This window comes from Ursus americanus, chromosome X (assembly GCF_024610735.1).
Source record: "Ursus americanus isolate L20-20 chromosome X, mUrsAme1.1.p, whole genome shotgun sequence".
Classification (NCBI taxonomy): domain Eukaryota; kingdom Metazoa; phylum Chordata; class Mammalia; order Carnivora; family Ursidae; genus Ursus; species Ursus americanus.
Genome location: NC_142164.1, coordinates 58590719 through 58610588, shown reverse-complemented (window position 1 = coordinate 58610588; position 19870 = coordinate 58590719). Strand labels below are relative to the sequence as shown.

Genomic DNA, 19870 nt, shown 5'->3' with positions numbered 1-19870 from the left:
CAGAGAAAGTCTCCCTGAGAAAGACACATTTGCAAGAGGTGGTTGGAAAGGGAAAGAATAAGCCATGTGACTATCCAAGGAAGACCACTCCAGAGACATGAAACAGAAAGAGCAAAGGCAGGATCGTAGCTAGAGTGATCTAAAAAAGCAGAGAGGGTAGCAGCTAAAGCAAAATAAAAACAGGAAACAAGTAGTAGAAGATGAGGTCAAAGAGAGCAAGGGGCTAAGAATATAGACCTTACAATGTGGGTCATTTAGACTTCAACTTTAACTCTGAATTTGGGAGCTACTGAAGGTTCTGAGTACCAATGACATGATTTAACTTCCATTCGAAAATCACTCAGCCTGAGGGCTTCGGGGGGGGGGGGGATTGGGATAGGCCAGTGATGGGTATTAAGGAGGGCACCCATTGCATGGTGCACTGGGTGTTATATGCAAATAATGAATCATGGAACATTACATCAAAAACTGGGGATGTACTGTATGGTGACTAACATAATATAATAAAAAAAACATTAAAATAAAAAAAACGAGAACATACCAATACCATACTATGGTGACTAATATAACAAAAAAATTATTTAAAAAAAATCACTCAGCCTGCTATGCAGAGGTTAGACTGGGGCAAGAAAGAGAGAAGGGAAGCAGGAAGATCAGTTAGAAGTCTGTTTCAGTAATCTAGGTTACAGATGATAATGGTTTGAAACGGAATAGTAATGATTAAGGTCATGATAATTTGTCAGATTCTGAATTTATTCAGAGGGTAGAGCCAACATGATATACTAACAAGTTAGATATAAGATATAAGAGAAAGAAAAAAAAGTCAGAGATGACTACTCTGAGCAACTGAAAGTATAAAATTGCCATTTGTTTAGTTGAAGAAAGCTCTAGGAAAAGTAGATTTGAGGAAGGAAGACCAAAGTTCAATTTTGAATATGTTGAGTTTGAGATTCAGGACATTCATGTGATGATACCAAGTGGGTACTTGAACATACAAGTATGGAACTAAAATAAAGGTCCCAAGATGAAAATATAAGTTTGAAAATCATCAGCGATGAAAATATAAGTTTGAAAATCATCAGCCTACAGATGACTCCAAAGCCATGAGACTTAATGAGATTACTAAGGGAAAGAATGTGATAGAGATCCACGGATCTTTAGGGAGTTCCCAGATGTAAACAAAATGAGATAGAAATTAGAACATGAAACTATGAAAGAGCCAAACAGTATCATAAATATTTTTCAATATAAGCAGTTATTTTTTATGTTATTATGAGAGTTATTTCCAAATCCTAGAAATAATCTGTCAGATAAGATGGTGGGAATACAAATAACTAATAATCTCCTAAAACAAAATCCATGAAATAATTTCAACTGATCAAAAATTTGATACAAAATTTTTAAAATCCAATATACATTAAACATAATTCTTGCTAGATCCTCATAAACAGGTGATTTTATATTAAATAACACACTGGCATACTTTTTAGTGACTAAAGAACAAAGAAAAGTAAATGTGAGTAATTATCTCATTCACAAAAGTGGTCTCCTTGACCCAAGTGTAAAACACAGTTTCAGGATTCCTGTTTTGCTCTCAACGCAAAGAAGAAGACAAGTTCAGCTTAGTTTTCTTAAATAAAAGGTTTTTTGGGGGTATCAAGGATTTTCACTATCAACATTTAGTAAAAACACTCTATGAACAAAAATTTAAAAGAAGTCAATGTATTTTATGTCAAACATCAAGTTGAAATAGGAAATCACTGAAACTAAGAATAAAATTTTCTTTAACATTAAACCACACACACACACACACACACACACACAACGCGACTGACAAACATCTTGCATTAAATATTAACACAAAGTATGCCAATATTCAAGTTAGAACCTGTTTACAACCCGACTAACAGGTATTAGTGTTGCTTCCTTACAGCATTTATAGGTCTTCTCCTCTCTTCACAAATACTAGTGAGATAAATGTCTTACACTATATTTGGAAAACTTTTTCAATGATTTTTGGATTATCTCGGAAACAATAAATTTATATGAAAAAGGAATTTTTAAAAATACCAGAGCAGGGTAGGGACAAAGCCCTTAGAGATCAACATTTTTCTGTTGCCATTCTTTATAATAATATCCACACAAAATAACAAAAACTGAGAGAATTCTCATCCTCATTACATATGTTAGTGATATCTTTTCATTTTTCTTACCTGTATGGAAGTAATAGAAGCTGAATGTCCCTGAAGGACCGCAACTGGTGCACAAGTTCGAAGACACCACACTCTCACAACCTTATCACAGCTGCCTGCAGCAATAAGAGTGTTTTCATAGTTAACAGCCATGTCAGAAATTTCAGCAGAGTGGCCTCGAAGTGTAGCAAGGAGACGTCCATCATCTGTTGCCCAAATTTTCACCAAACAGTCATCTGAACCCTATAGTAACACAAAAGGACAGATTCCCAATGAAGCAAAATTTGCACCACCAGCCCCCTCCAGGAAAAAAAAAAAGCCAAAATGACAAAGGGGGATTTTTATTGTTACTTCTGAGCCTTTACTTTCTAATCTCCTCGGTCCATATAATATGGATCAGGAAGAAATATAAATGAGCTCCAAATGACAGCACTGACAAAGCATTATCTAAACTGACAACAACATTTGTGAAGAATTCCCCAAAACTACCAATCCTGACAACTCAAAATATTTATAACTCACTTTTAAGTGATTTGGCATTAAATGTATCTGCCATTATTTCTTTCCTTATGGCTGACAGCCTTTTATCATAATTACTTGAATACTTTTTCTACAAATACTTAAAAATTTCACCTAAATTCTGTATGCATTTCTCAGTAAACTTGAGAGTTTGTTAATAAACTCTGCTGAAAATATTAAGTTGAATTTCCTTTTGAGAATTTCAAAAGAGCTTTAAAAATAGTAAAAAACAATTCTACTCTAATATAGTAAATAAGTTAGTTAGTAATTATTGGTTTATAAAAAGATGGTGGGACGCCTGGGTGGCTCAGTCAGTTAAGTGTCTGCCTTCAGCTCACGTCATGATCCCTCCTGGGATCTAGCCTGGATCCCCAGGTCAGGCTCCCTGCTCAGCCAGAAGTCGGCTTCTCCCTCTCCCTCTGCCCCCACCCCCGCTCGTGCTCTCTCTCCCTCTCTGTCACTCTAATAAATAAATAAAATCTTTAAAAAAATAAAAAATAAAAAGATGGCAATTGTCATTCTCATCATGATCATTAACATCCAAATACTTGGTGATGCATTTGGAGTTATGAAAATGTCAATGGAAGAATCTTTAATGAACTACAAGGAGTCATAATTTCCCAAAATGCAAACTACTTCATTTACTATATAGCATAGAAAGTTAAAAAGAAAATTATGACAGTACCTACACTTCTATGTTAACTTGGTACTAGAGTAGTGAGACTAAACCCTTCCTTATAAATATTAGCATGCTACAATTTTGTACTCAAAAGCCCATGATATGATCTGGTTAATAAAATGCTAAGCAAAATAAGCTGAGAAAGACAAATACAGTATGATTTCACTCATATGTGGAATTTAAGAAACAAAACAAATGAGCAAAGGGGGAAAAAAAGGAGAAAGGGAGGCAAACCAAGAAACAGACGTATAACTATAGAGAACAAACTGATGGTTACCAGAGGGGAGGTAGGTAGGGGGATAGGTAAAACAGGTGATGGGAATTAAGGAGTGCACTTCTTGTGAGGAGCACCAAGTGTTTTAGGGAAGTGCTGAATCACTATATTGTACACCTGAAACTAATATTACACTGTATGTTAACTAACTAGAATTTAAATAAAAACAAAAAACCCAGATTTAAGGGCACCTGAGTGTTTCAGTCAGTTAAGTGTCTAACTCTTGATCTCAGCTGAGGTCTTAATCGCAGGGTCATAAGTCCAAACCCGGTGTGAAAAAAAAAATTAGCAAAAACAGTAACAAACCAAAAAAAAAATTAAAAATAATTAGTATTGTGGCACCTGGGTGGCTCAGTCACTCAAGCATCTGCCTTTGGCTCAGGTCATGATCCCAGTGTCCTCTGACTGAGCCCTGAGATGGGCTCCCTACTCAGCAGGGAGTCTGCTTCTCCCTCTGCCCCTCCCCCCTGCTCGCTTGCACGCGCGCGCTCTCTCTCTCTCTCAAATACATAAACGAAATCTTTAAAAAAATAATTAGTACTGAAATAAAAGAAAGATATACACAATAACTGTAATTTGGTTACTAACTGTGTAGTACAATTATTCAATCATAAGAATGACATAATCATTTTAATTAAGCAGAATGGGCACCAATTGCACTAAGTGACAAATGGAAAATTCATTTTAATAAATGTTTGCTAAAATGAAATGAAATGAAATGAAATGAAATGGAGTAGATAAACTTGTTTCACATAAATTAACCACCTCTGGAATATAAGGCCTTCTTAAGATTTAATTTTTTAAATTAGATTTCCAAAACAGAGAGGATCTTATAGTTCACCCATTTATTTATATAGATGAGAAAAGATTTTCAAGTTCTTTTTTTAAGTTACATAATTTTTATTTTTCTTATTTTTCCCCTTTTCAGATTTTATTTAAATTCAGATTAGTTAACATATAATGTATTATTAGTTTCAGGGGTAGAATTTAGTGATTCATCAGTTGCATATAACACCCAGTGCTCATTATATCAAGTGCACACTCCTTAATGCCCCTCACCCAATTATTCATCCGCCCACCCACCACCCCTCCAGCAACTCTCAGTTTGTAAACTCATCTTTTTACTCATCTTTGTACTCGTCTTTTCTTGCATTCATGTGTCTAAGAAGGATGAATCGCTTATGAAGTATAATTCTATGCCATGAAGCCTACCTTCAATTGTAGTAAATCTCAAATATGCTACACTATCATTAATTTTAAACTCACTGTAAAAATTCTTCTCCCACTTCGGTCAAATGCTACACAGTAGACAGATGACAAGTGCCCCAGAATTCTCTTATGCATCTTAATGTGCTGGTAAGCAGATGAAGGGAAAATATGGCTGAAGCGACTGCATCCAGTTAATTGCCTGGCAGAGGTGATATTCACTGAAAAACATAAAATAGAAGATTCCTTAAAACCTAAAAGCAAAACCTACTACATGAAGTTAAATCATAAATATTAAGATGAGATAAAATAGGGTACACACACCATAGCAATTTTACCCTGTGACAAGTCTAAATTCCATTACACATTTCATGATTTTATGAATGCAAGTTTACTACAGCAAAGCACGAAGAATACTCTTCTTTTAAATCCCACAATCTGATTTTCTGTTTGCCTTACTATGGTTTCTCAGGTACATTCTCGTTTTACCTTTCTTGGTAAAACTGTAGTCAAAGACACTGTCACTTTAAATATATAGGTAAATCTTACCATAACATGAAGGAATTTTAGAATAGAGACTACATTTGATTAAATATAATACATTTTAAAAGTTACATAGGGAATTTTACGAACTCCTATCCTACCTACTCAAATCTATCCACTCCTTTTGCAGCTGTCTCTAAACTTTCAAGAGTAATAGAATTTTACAGTGAAAAAAGAAAGGAAGCTATGATAATACATTAAGTTTTCAGTAACAAACAATCCTCTCTAGGTTTGTCTATAGGTTCTCTGCTTTTTGGTTTCTGAATCAGTAGATTCTCCCACTAATTACCAATGAATTTTTGAAACTGCATCTCCTATATAAAGTCATTATAGTTCTTTTTGCTTTGCATTATTAATTTTTAAAAAAAACAAACAGAATAAAGCATAAGTCTGACCAGTTCTCTTCCAAATGCCACCTGGATTCTTCTCACTTACCTAAAATGGAGATCTTAGTCCCCATGTAAGGATTTACAAGCACCCACTTGCTCTGTGAAATTCCTCCAGTCTTCCCTTATACACTGAAAATATTTAACATCCCATACATTATATTTTAATCAAAACATAAGATCCTTATAAGTGCAAAGTCACCTTGAGGCAAGGCAACATTTTATCATAGTGCATAAATAATATAGTACAAATGATAACAGCTTTATGTTGAAGTAAGTCAAAATTAAGGCAAGAATGAGTTTGTAGCTCGATTAGAACAATTAGAACAATGCCACAATAAAAAATATGAAACCTTTACACATCTCAATCTTAAAAGCAATGGAGTCTTTTTTTTTTCAGGCAAAGGTAGATCCACTGGCCATTTTAAATTGACAAAATGACAAAAAAATGAATGATGGATAGCAAAACCAATGAGACTTTGAACGCAAATCATAAGAACACAACAGAGATCTGAGTATTTATAGAACACTGTGAAATGCTGAGTAAATAATGGTAGAAAACCCACAAGCATCACTACCGCCAGCTCAGAGGACTTCTTTTTGGCACATGCTCCCCAATCCAACCTCTAGAAATTTTCACAACTCTCAGATGGAAAGAGCAGACACTGTAACTTTGGGACTTAGCAATCATCCTTCACTAGTCAAACATTTCTTACTGCTCTTAGCTCCTTGAAACAATCAACCATCACTTCTGCTTTGCTTTTTTCTATCCATACTTTTCAAGTAGATAGAAGAAAAGGTGTATTACTGTAAGACAGGGTTTTTCAGCCTCAGACATACTGGCACTTTGGGCTTGATGAGCCTTCACTGTGTGGGGCTGTCTACTGAAAAGTATTTAGCAGCTTCCCTGGTCTCTACCCACTAGATTTTAGTAGAACCCTACCACCACGAAGCTGTGACAAGGAAAAATATCTCTAGATATTGCCAAATGTCTCCTGGTGGTAATAAACAAATACAAAAAATGCAACAACTGTCCCCAGTTAAAAACCACTGCTTAAAGTATAAAAACAAAAAACAGTATCAATAGGAAGAAAAATAATCAGAAAAACAATTCTAAGAAGAAAAGCAGAGACATGAAGAAAAAGAAGTAGTGAAAGACACAGGGGAGAGATAAAAAGCCACCAGAAATCCAATCATTCCTCTAGCAAATATCTGTGTTTTTTGAAGGCCAAAGGAATAAAACCAAGTATATAAACAAAATATTCTTGACCCCACTAAGACATCCCATTAGTATATCACGCCAAAACTGTTAAATCAGGAACAATGACTGAAAACCTTATGCATCTTTATAGTCTATACAAATTAGCTTTTACTTTTTAAGACTCCTTTACAAAGAAAACTATTAATTGAAAAAGAAAAATGGAAAGTATGTGCAACAAATATGACAAAATCTTAATATTTTAAAACACATATAAAACTAACCATCTATGAGAATAACCACTAAGGGGGCGCCTAGGCAGCTCAGTTAGTTAAGTGTCTGCCTTTGGCTCAGGTCATGATCCCAGAGTCCTGAAACAGAGTCCCACATCTGGCTCCTGGCTCAGCAGGGAGCCTGTTTCTCCCTCTCCCTCTGACCACCCCTTGCTCATGCTCTCTTTCTCGCTCTGCTCTCTCTCTCTAATAAATAAATAAAATCTTTAAAAAAATACCACTAAGATCTAACAGATGAATAAAGGAAATTAACAGATAAGTCACAATATACGAAATACAAATAAACTGAATCACAGAATATATTTAACTATTTTGCCAACTATCAAAAGAAATTTAAATGAAAATAATGAAATACAATACTATATCTAATAAATTAGCATTTTAAAAATTCTAAAACCTAAGGCCAGCAATTACTACTTGAAACTGGTATACGCCTACATATCTAGATACACCATAAAGTGACATGATCCACTTGGAAAATAATTTTGGCAATACACTTCGAGAGTCATGAAAATACACACGCCCATTGCCCAACCCTTAGGAATCTATCCTAGTGACACAACTCATTAGCAAAAATGAGTTACATGTACAAATGTTTAATGAAGTACTACTTATAATACCAAAGAATGATAAATAACCTAGGTCCAACAACAGGGGAATGGTTAATTAAATTACAGAATATGTGATGGACTATTCTATAAGAATTAATAATTAAAATATAAAACTGCAGCACTGTAGGAAAATTTAGGAACTACAAAGCAAAAAAATATAAAATGCAACCTTATGAGTATACTACGATTTAAATTATGGAAAAATATGCATACACATATAATAAAGACTAAAAAGAAACAAGAGAAATGAAACCAACTGCTTTGTGATCAAAGTATAGGTAAATTTTTAAAATTTCACCTAATACACTTAACAATACATTTTTATCTTAAACACAACTTTTCTATTGGGATCTTCCTAGTTATTGCTAATAGCTATTCAAAAAAATTCTAATATAAGGTACATTGTATATTTGACAGCAGCAGCATCAAATATTCCTTCCTTCCAATCTGTGATTTTTTGTTTATTCATCTAGCACCTGAGATGATAACATTTATACATTTTTCTCAGTCATTTAATATCAACAGGCCTTCGGTTCTATATACACTAAGGAGTTCTGTCAACACTCTTTTTTGCATGCATTGTCCATTTAACCAGTGTTTTTTAGTATTGCTGCTGCTTTTTGCTTTTCTTATGAAATTGGGTAAATGATGAAAGCTTTGTTCAGTGGAATGTAAATTCCGTGAGAATGGGGATCTTGTTTGATTTATTTATAAGCTGTATTTCCAGTGTCTGTCATAGTGCTTAGCTCAAAGTAGGTGGTCAACAAACTAGGTTTTGAAGAAAAAGTAATTATTCCATTGATAGCTGTTCACTGCTCTCTATGACTTAATAAATTTAAAACATACAGTAAGTCTTATCTTGTTCTAACTTGAATCTTTAAGCATTTTTGAGCACTTTATCAGAAACATTATCCTCAATCGTTAATGGCTGATAACTGACTATAAAGATACAAGAGTTCACTTTTAACCAACCTTTGAGTACTTTACTAGGAAGAATTGGATCTCATTCTTCTAGCATGAATATTATTCATGCTCCCTTTACTGGAGGGGAATGCTTAAAGTCATTAATCTTTTGCTCAAAAGTAACAATAAAATAAAATGACACACACAAACACACACACAATTATCACTGTGATGTATGTGAATATCTCTACCAAATGTACTATTTTAGTGATTTTTTTTCTACCTTAAGCATAATGCAAGTTGAGAGATGAGCAATTTAACTTTCACCTTAACAAAGTAAAATGAGGTATTAATGAGGAACCTACAAATAAATAAGAAAAAACTCCCACAATCCTATGCCAATATATCTACTATAATGTCATTTACTGAATTCTCACTATTAAGCCTTCTAAAAGCCATAGTACTTCAAAGGCATGTAGTTTTAGTATATACTACTCATTACCTCGATTAATTACTTAAGCTTTTCAAAAACACTATAAAGGGTAAGTTATGTTATTTCAACCTCCATTTACTAAAGAATTTAGCCCCATATAGTCACAAAAGTGAAATGGCAGAAACACTAGCTGAAATAGGGCAACCAATCAACATAATCTTAGTCAGAACAAAATACCTGCTTCTCCATCTGCTGCTGTTAAGGATTTGACAACTTCAGAGAAATAGTACACTGTACTGTAGTTGTAACACCTTTCATCTAGGGATCTGGCATAGTTATGGTCAGGTTCCAACAATCAACTATAGAGCATTTTCTCTTGAGCAGTCATGTGAACATGCCAACTTTGTCTTGAAATATTTTAAGCACCTTCCTTTTCAGACAAACATCCTTGATGTCACAATACATTTATTTGTATTTAGCATAGTTGACAAATTCAACTAGTAGATAAATTAGTCAAATGTATATATGTATAAAATGTATTAATACAAAATGTTCTATTCAGAATCCATTATGTCTAATTTTTTTCACTAAAATGTTTTAAGATAGACATCTAAATGTACTCTAACAAGAGACAGGATATATGACCTAACTCAGTGATAGACCAAAATGCTTAAAGATTCAAGTTAGAACAAGATAAGACTTACTGTATGTTTTAAATTTATTAAGTCACAGAGAGCAGTGAACAGCTATCAATGGAATAATTACTTTTTCTTCAAAACCTAGTTTGCTGACCACCTACTATGAGCTAAGAACTATGACAGACACTGGAAATACAGCTTATAAATAAATCAAACAAGATCCCCATTCTCACGGAATTTACATTCCACTGAACAAAGCTTTCATCATTTACCCAATTTCATGAATAAGATACCTTAATGAGGAAAGTGATCTATACAAATACATACAGCTCTTGAAATATATTTTTCTAATAAGCTCTACAGCTGATGCTCATACTCTGCCAAGTTTGGCAACCACTAATTCTAGTCCAACCTCCTTTTCCCAAAATTATCCTTTCTACAATATATCTGGCAGATAGCCTCTGCTTAAACACTTTTGGTAAAGAGAAGATTATTATTTCCTAAAAAATGGCCAATTCATATGTTAAGCCACTTTAATTTTGGGGAGACTCAACCTTTAATTGAACTCAATCTCTTTCCCTGTAACTTCGGGAATGATACAGGCTTTGCCTTTGTGAGCTACGCTGAAGGAAAAAAAAAAAAAGTCAAATCCCTTTGTTACCTGTGAAATATTTAAAGACAGCTATCACTTGTGCCTTACATCTTCTCTCAATATATGAGGTCCCCCCTACATTATTCTCAGCCATAGTTTACACATATCTCTCTTCCCCATCACCCCCTATAGAAAAATATTCTTTCACCCTAAAAACTAATGTGGTTGCTTTTTTCTGAGAAGTTTCTAGTTCATCAATGTCTCAGCCTCTTAAAATAACAAGAATTGAGCAAAATATTCCAGTGGTCTAATCAGCACAGAATACAGTGGATTATTTTCAACCACACATCTTATGAATGCAATTTAGGACTGCAAAGACGACATTAGTTTTCTAAAACAGCTGCCTTATACTATCTATTGGTTAAAGAGGAAATAAAGTTAGTTTGACATCGTTCTTAGTAAACATATTCCTAGTGCTCACCTCTTTCTTTTCTAAGAGTATACAAACCACTTGTTCTATAAACCTGGCTAAAATTCTGCCTGGGGTTAAAGTTAAATTCACCAATCTATAATTCCTAGAATCTACTATTTGTTTCCTTTCATATAACTTGTCCATTGGGTCATTTCCATTTCTCCTGTCCACTCTGATTTCACAAAAAAATTTCACTGGCAGGTGCCAGTGAAAACTGTTTCAGTATACCAGGATTTAATTCATTTGGGCTTCTTAAAGCAGGTAGGTACACATGTATCTTGGCTTTTCTTTTCTTTAACCATGCTTGCTCTACCCTTTGATATAGTGACAGATCACTCTCTTTGATACAAAAAACTAACAGAAAAGATGGTTGTCTCCAGATCTCACATTTAAGCTATGAATTTATACCATCTATTCCTTTTTAATAAATCTATAGGTTCTTCGCCTATATGCTAATTGGGATATTAAAGGTGTTTTGGGGTAATCCCTTATGGGTTGAACTGAATGAAATTGTTGGTATTTGACTATATTCTACATAAAAAATAGTGATTTTAGATGGCTCAGCATAATACCTATAATTGGAGTGGGGGGATGGGCAGACATCAAGCATTAGTCTGATGTAGGTATCCTGTTCTTTTTACTTCTCCATTAGGAAAGCACCATCCACACTGTCAGGTCTATAGTATCATCCCATATAGATTTCTCACTCCTTTTATCTCTACCATTGTTTTTCTTTTTTAAAAATTTTATTTGTTTATGAGAGAGAAAGAGAGAGAGAGAGAGAGAGAGCACCAGCACAAGCAGGGGGAGGGGGGGAGGGAGAAGCAGACTCCCCACTGAGCAGGGAGCCCAATGTGGGGCTCGATCCCAGGACCCTGGGATCACGACCTGTCCCAAAGGCAGACGCTTAACCAATTGAGCCATCCAGGTGCCCCTACCCATTGTTTTTCATAATATAGTCATATTTATACCATTTCAAGTTTGTATCTTCTTATGTAAAATTTTCTAGTTCACTTTGTTGCATTATACCTAATATTTATAAATATTCTGCCCAACCTAATGTTTTCTCTTGTGAATTATGGGTCACTTCCACCTTTGTGGATCTTTTTCCTATGTTATAGCCACTATATTTCATCATACCATTTTCTTTAAAACTGGGGAATTTTATGAGTGTCCCGAACAAGCAGTAAAATTAACTTACTTCAGTTTAACTTTCTATGCTTCCTCAGCATCAATTAGAAGTGGTCATGAACAGTAAAAGGGAGAGAACATGAGATCACAGTTATCCCATGAGAAGACTCAAATTTTATCAAGAACATTTTTTGGAAAGATTTTATGTATTTCTTTGAGAGAGGCAGAGATAGCAACAGAGAGCACAAGCAGGGAGGAGAGGGAAAAGCAGGCTCCCTGTTGCCTCAAAGCGGGACTCAATCCCAGGACCCCGGGATCATGACCCGAGCTAAAGGCAGATGCTTAACCGACTGAACCACTGAGGCACCCATAAGGAACATTTTAAAGAATTAATTAAAACTGAATAAAATTCATGTAAAGGTTCTCCTGAAATTTGTTATTTTTCTATTAACATTTTTTATTATTTATTTGAGAAAGAGAGAGAGAGCACAAGTAGGGGGAGCAGCAGGCTCCCCGCTGAGCAGGGAGCCCGACGCGGGGCTCGATCCCAGGATCCTGGGATCACGACCCAAGCCAAGGCAGACACTTAACCCACCGAGCCACCCAGGCACCTCTCTATTAACATTTTAAACACTATTGAAATACCTTTAGAAATTAAGAATATTAAATGGTCTTTTAAAAAAAGCACAGAAAAATATCCTAATTTGAAGTGTATGATATTCCAGTACACACTAGATATTAATACATCATTTCACATACTCAAATTCTATTTCTTTTGTAATTATAATATGGAATGCTGTAACCCAAATTAATAAAGTTCAAACCAGACTGATTTTTTTTAGGTAGTCTTCAACAATAGCTTTGCCTTGCTCACTCTGTGGCATCCTGAATTTATTATAAGGATGTGCTTCCTTTCTTATATTAATCCTTTCTTCACTGTTCTCTCCATTAGTGATCCATCCTGTCATTTTATAGAAAAAAAGCTACCAACAACCTGTTAAAATCCTGGTGTTAGAAAAAGTGTGTCCATTTTAGAATATTTGTTGCATGCAGCACAAGATGTACTATTTATTATCTTGACTTAAAAGCTTAGTACTAGAATTTCAAATATTAAATGGTAATAAAAAACCCTGAAAAACAATACAGGACCTGATATCAAGAACACTTAATAGCAATAAGCCAAAATCAAAGATTTATTACAGGGTTGTTATACTAACAAAACTTAATACTACATCAGCTTTTTCCTCCAACAGTCAAGACCACACAGTCTGTTCTCCTAAATTCAGTCAATCATATCAAAACACCTAGGTCAGTAAGCAAGAAGAAAGAGAAGGATCACTGCAAGTTCATAACTTCTGTAAAAAACACCTCAAAGCACAGTCCCTTCTATCAACTCTATACATGAAAAACAGAACATTATTAGACCAAAAAGATCAGGAAGCCTATGCTGAAACATACTGAAACAATTGCATAACAAGTAGGACAAAAATTTGTAAAGTAATAATTTAAAAATAATTTAAAAATTGGAAAAAGTACAAAAGTAGTAATGAAGTATAAAGTATTTATTTTATACTAAACTTAAGGTTTTATATTTTATATAGTCAGTGAAGAAAAATGTGACTTAGATTTCTAAAGTATTTTAAGAGTCCTAGTTTATTATATAATATATTCAAAAATGATTCCATTTTAGAAATAAAATGAGTATTTTTTATAATCTCATATTATACATTCTTTATTGCTAGGATACAAATATCAATAGCAAAACCCAAATTTAAAGTTCATTAAGGGAATGATGTCAGCATCATGGCAGATTAACTGTTGTACTTTTCTCTCCACTTTGATTAACAACTAATTAGACATTCATATTAGAACAAAAGTGCTTCTGCATGTCATACCAGAATACCCCAGAGATTTCTACCTATCTGTGCATCTATGGGTAGACAGGACTTCGGTGGGGGCTGCAACCCAAGGGATTAGGCAAGCATGCCCCACCCCAACTCACTGTGATCATGCGTTAAAGGGAATCTGGACAGTGCAAAAGTGAGTGGATACCTACAGGCAATAGAGACTTTGTGGAGGTCCAGCCTGCATGAAGGGAGAATCTGGCATGCTATGAGAGTGGAATAGAGACAAATTTGGACACAGAGGAGCTGGAGGAACTTGCCAAGTGTGCAGGGCTTTCCAGGATGACAATGTAAGGGTCTGAGATTTCGGCAGCTGCAGCAGCACCCTCTCCAGTAGAGGTGGAAAGCTGCAACCACTCCCACAGAGAAGGAAGAAATCAAAAGTAGTAAGTGACTGCCCAGCTGCTGCAAATGTGCAGGTTACAACTGAAGGGACCTGTTTCTCTCAGGCAGCACCAAAATTTTGGAGGACAGACCTCCTTGATTGGGGGGAGGGAGAGGAATAGGGGAAGAGCAGATGAGAATATCAAAGGGTAATAAAGGCAAAAGTTTTATGCTGTCTGCTTCAGATCATCAACATGGTCTACCCCACTGATCTCTGGAAATGCTCCACTCAGAGGATCCACCCACTGGCCAGTGGGCACCCTCAAAGCCCCAGGTGCTAAGCCCATGCAACTCCCACTCCACTGCGATGTCCTCGTGCATGCTCCCAGTGCATCTGAGGGAACTAACTCCAGACGGAAAAACCATGTGCATGAGTTACTGTGCCACATTCTGGAATACAAAAGAAAGCATTCTAATAGCCAACCCATTTCAGTATAAGAATCAAAGAAGACATAAGAAAAATCAAGGAAACAAAACTGAAACATACCTTAGACCAAACAGATTTAACAGACATATATAGAACATTCCACTCAACATCACGAGAATACATTCTTCCCAAGTGCACACATAACACTCTCCAAAGACAGATCATATGATAGGACACAAAACAACTCATAGCAAATTTAAGGAGACTGAAATCGTACCACCTATCTTTTCAGACCATAACGGTATGAAACTAGAAGTCAACAAGAGGAAAGCTGAAAATTCTACAAATGTGAAAAATAAACACACTTCTGAACAATCAATGGGTCAAACAAAAAAAATTAAAAGGGAAATAAAAAACACCTTGAAAAAAATGAAAATGGAAACACAACATATCAACTCCTATGGGATGCTGAGAAAGCAGTTCTGAGAGGAAGGCTTATAGAGATAAATGTATATATTAAAAAAGTATAAAAATCTCAAACATAATTTTACATCTCAAGGAACTAGAGAGAAAAAAGAACAAATTAAGCACTTAGTAAAAAGAAAGATAATAAAGATCAGAGCAGAAATAAATGTAATAAAGGCCAAAAGAAAAAAATACAAAGATCAAAAAAAACTGAGAGCGGGTTTTCTAAAAGATAAAATTGCTGCACTAAGAAAAAAAAAGAGAAAAGACTCAAAAATATTATAAATGAAAGAGGACATATTACAACAGAAATACATAGGACCATAAGAGACTACAATCAATAATTATAAGCCAACAAATTAGATAACATAAAAAAGTGAATAAATTCTTAGAAACACACAACCTAACAAGACTGAATCAAGAAGAAATAGAAAATCTGAACAGATCAGTTAACTAGTAAAGAGACTGAATCAGTAGTCAAAACCCTCCCAACACAGAAAACCTCAGGACAGGCAGCATCACAGGCAAATTCTACCAAAACTTAAAGAATTGATGCCAATTCTCAAACTTTTTCAAAAAGCTGAAGAGGAAGGAACATTTACAAAATCATTCAACAAGGCCAACATTACTCTGATACCAAAGTCAGATAAGAACACTACAAAATGAGAGAAACCATATGATAATTGTCTTTCTCTGCTTGACTTATTTCACTTAGCATTATCTCCTCCAGTGCCGTCCATGTTGCAGCAAATGTTGAGAAATTGTTCTTTTTGATAGCTGAGTAATATTCCATTGTATATATGGACCACTATGGAACATAAGAACTAGGAAGATCGGTAGGAGAAGAAAGGGATAAAGAAAGGGGGGGTAATCAGAAGGGGGAATGAAGCAAGAGAGACTATGGACTCTGAGAAACAAACTGAGGGCTTCGGGGGGGGGAATGGGATAGGCTGGTGATGGGTGGTGGGGAGGGCACGTATTGCATGGTGCACTGGGTGTTATACGCAACTAATGAATCATAGAACTTTACATCAAAAACCAGGGATGTACTGTATGGTGACTGATATAATATAATAAAAAAACATTTAAAAAAAAGAACACTACAGGAAAAGAAAACTATTATAATAACCAATATCCTTGATAAACATAGAAGCAAAAATTCACAACAAAATATTAGCAAACAAAATTCAAGCACACATTAAAAGAATTATACATGACCAAGTGTGATTTAACCCTGGGATTCAAGGATAAAACATACTCAAATCAATAAATGTAATACATCACATTAATAGAAAGATAAAAATCACATAATTATATCAATAGATGCTGCAAAAGTACTTACAAAATATGACATCTTTTAATATGACATCTTTTCATGACAAAAACCTTCAAAAGGACTGGTATAGAAGCATACTTCAACATAATAAAGGTCATATACAACAAACCCACAGCTAACATTATACTCAATTGTGAGAAATTGAAATCTTTTCCTCTATAATCATGAACAAGACAAGGATGCCCACTCTCATCTCTCTTTCCCATATAGTACTGGAAGTCCTAGCTATACCAATTAGGTAAGACAAAGAAAAGGCATCTGAATCAGAAAACAAATATAACTGTTATTTGTATATACTATAATTTTAGAAAATTCCAGCTTCAAACAAAAAACTAGAAAAAAATCAACACACTCAGTAAAGTTGCAGGATATAAGATCAACATGCAATTATCAGTTATATTTCATTTTTTAAAAGTTTTTATTTAAATTCCAGTTAGTTAAATACAGTGTCTTATTAGTTCAAAATGTACAATGTAGTGATTCAACGCCTTCACTGAATACCCTGTCCTCATCACAACAGGGGCACTCCTTAATACCCATCACTTATTTTACCCACACCCCCACCAATCTACTCTCCTGTTAACCACGAGGTTGTTCCCTATACCTAAGTGTCTGTTTCTTGGTTTCCCTCTATGTTTTTTCCCATTTCTTTGATTGGTGTGTTTCTTAAATTTCAGGTATGAGTGAAATCATATGGTATTTTGTCTTCATCTGATTGCCTTGTTTTGCTTAGCATAATACACTCTAGCTGCAACCCCATTCTTGCAAATGGCAAAACTTTATTCTTTTTTATGGCTGAAAATATTCCATATATATATACACACACACACACACACACACCACTTCTTCTTCATCCATTCCTTAGTTGATGGACAGTTCAGCTATTTCCATAAGTTGGCTATTGTAGACAATGCTGATATAAAAATCATGGTGCATATACCCCTTTGAATTAGTATTTTTATATTCGTTGATTAAATACTTACTAGTGTGATTGCTGGATCGTAGGGTAGGGTAGTTCCATATTTAAGTTTTCGAGGAACCTCTATCCTGCTTTCCAAAATGGCTGCACCAGTTTGCATTCCCACCAACAGTGAAAGAGGGTTACCCTTTTTCTACATCCTCGCTAACACCTGTTGTTTCTTGTGTTGTTAATTTTAGCCACTCTGACTGGTGTGAGATGATATCTTATTGTGCTTTTGATTTGTATTTCCCTGATGATCAGTGATGTTGAGTATCTTTTCATGTGACTGTTAGACATCTGTATGAGTTCTATAGAAAAATGCCTATTCATGCCTTCTGCCCACTTAATAATCACATTATTCATTTCTTCGGTGTTCAGTTTTGTAAGTTCTTTAAATATTTTGGATACTAACCCATTATCGGATATGTCATTTGCAGATATCTTCTCCCATTCCACAGGTTGCCTTTCAGTATAGTTGATTGTTTCCCTCACGGTGCAAGCTTTTTATTTTAAGTCCCAATACATTATTTCTACTTTTATTTCCCTTGTCTCAGGAGACACACCTAGAAAGAAGCTGTAGTGACCAATGTCAAGAGGTCACTCCCTGTGTTCTCTTCCAGGATTTTTATGGTTTTGGGTCTCATTTTTAGGTCTTTAATCTGTTTTGAATTTGTTTTTATGTGTGCTGTAAGAAAGTGGTCCAGCTGCATTCTTTTGCATGTTGCTGTCCAGGTTTCCCAACACCATTTGTTGAGCAGACTGTCCTTTTCCCACTGGATATTCTTTCCTGCTTTGTCAAAGATTAATTGACCATGTAGTTGTGGGCTCATGTCTGGGTTTTCTATTCTATTCCATTCATCTGTATCTATTTTTGTGCCAGTTCCATACTGTTTGGATCACTACAGCTTTTAATATAACTTGAAGTCCAGAACTGTGATGCCTCCAGGTTTGCTTTTCTTTTTCAAGGTAGCTTTGGCTATTCAGGTCTTTTGTGGTTCCACACAAATTTTAGGATTCTTTGTTCTAGCTCTGTGAAAAATGTTGGTGGTATTTTGATAGGGATTGCGTTGTACATGTAGATTACCTTGGCAGTGTGGACATTTTAACAATATTTGTTCTTCCAACCCATGAGCATGGAATGTCTTTCCATTTCTTTGTGTCATCTTCAGTCTCTTTTATCAGTGTTTTCTAGTTTTCAGAGTTTGGGTCTTTCACTTACTTTGTTAGGTTTATTCCTAGGTATTCTTATTGTTTTTGGTGAAACTGTAAATGGGACTGATTCCTTGCTTTCTTTTTCTGCTACTTCATTGTTGGAGTATAGAAATGCGGCAGATCTCTGTATATTGATTTTGTATTCTGTGACTCTACTGAATTCGTTTATCAATTGTAGTAGTTTTTTGGTAGAGTCTTTCAGGTTTTCCATATACAGTATCATGTCATCTGCAGATAGTGAAAGGTTGACTTCTTCCTTGCCTGTTTGGGTGCCTTTTATTTCTTTGTGTTGTCTCACTGCTGTGGCTAGGACTTCCAGTACTGTCAAATAACTGGTGAGAGTGGACATCCTTGTCTTGTTCTGACTATAGAGGGAAAGGTCTCAGTTTTTCCTCATTTGGAATGATATTAACTGTGGGTTTTTCAAATATGGCCTTTATGATGTTGAGGTATGTTCCCTCTAACCTATTTTGTTGAGGGCTTTTATCACGAATGGATGTTGTACTTTGTCAAAGGCTTTTTTCTACATCTACTGAAATACCATATGGTTCTTATCATTTTTTTTATTAATGTGGTATCTCATGTTGATTGATTTATGAATATAGAACCACGCTTGCACCCCGGGAATAAATCCCACTTGATTGTGGTGAATGATATTTTTAATGTATTATTAGATTCTGTTTGTTAGCATATTATTCAGAATTTTTGCATCCATACTCATCAGGGATCCTGACCTGTAGTTCTTTTTCTTAGTGTTTTTTTTTGTTTGTTTGTTTTAAGATTTTATTTATTTATTTGAGAGACAGAGTGAGAGACAGCATGAGTAGGGTGGAAAGGGAAAAGCAGGCTCCCCGCTGAGCAGGGAGCCCGATGTGGGGCTTGATCCCAGGACCCTGGGATCGTGACCTGAGCCGAAGGCAGATGCTTAACTGACTGAGCCACCAGGTGCCCTCTTAGTGGTGCTTTTATCTAGTTTGGTAACAGGGTAATGCTGGCATCATGTAATGAATCTGGAAGTTTTCCTTACTTATCTGTTTTTTGGAAGTCATTGAGAAGAATAGGTATTAACTCTTCTCTAAATGTTTGGTACATCTGTGAAGCCATCTGGTCCTGGGCTTTTCTTTCTTTTATGTATGTATGTATGTATGTATGTATGTATGTATGTATGTAT

At 35.1% G+C, this 19870-nt stretch overlaps 1 protein-coding gene across 2 annotated transcripts in view; it reads right to left on the bottom strand.

Annotated features, from left to right (window-relative positions):
* BRWD3 (bromodomain and WD repeat domain containing 3) overlaps positions 1 to 19870 on the bottom strand; it is a 212246-nt gene that overhangs the window by 150885 nt on the left and 41491 nt on the right. For both annotated transcript variants that reach the window (XM_087859782.1, XM_087859783.1), the window contains exons 7-8: positions 4931 to 5091; positions 2214 to 2435 (exon numbers count right to left, since the gene is read on the bottom strand). In XM_087859782.1, the coding sequence (XP_087715908.1) occupies positions 2214 to 2435; positions 4931 to 5091 (383 nt within the window). The remainder of the gene's footprint in view (positions 1 to 2213; positions 2436 to 4930; positions 5092 to 19870) is intronic.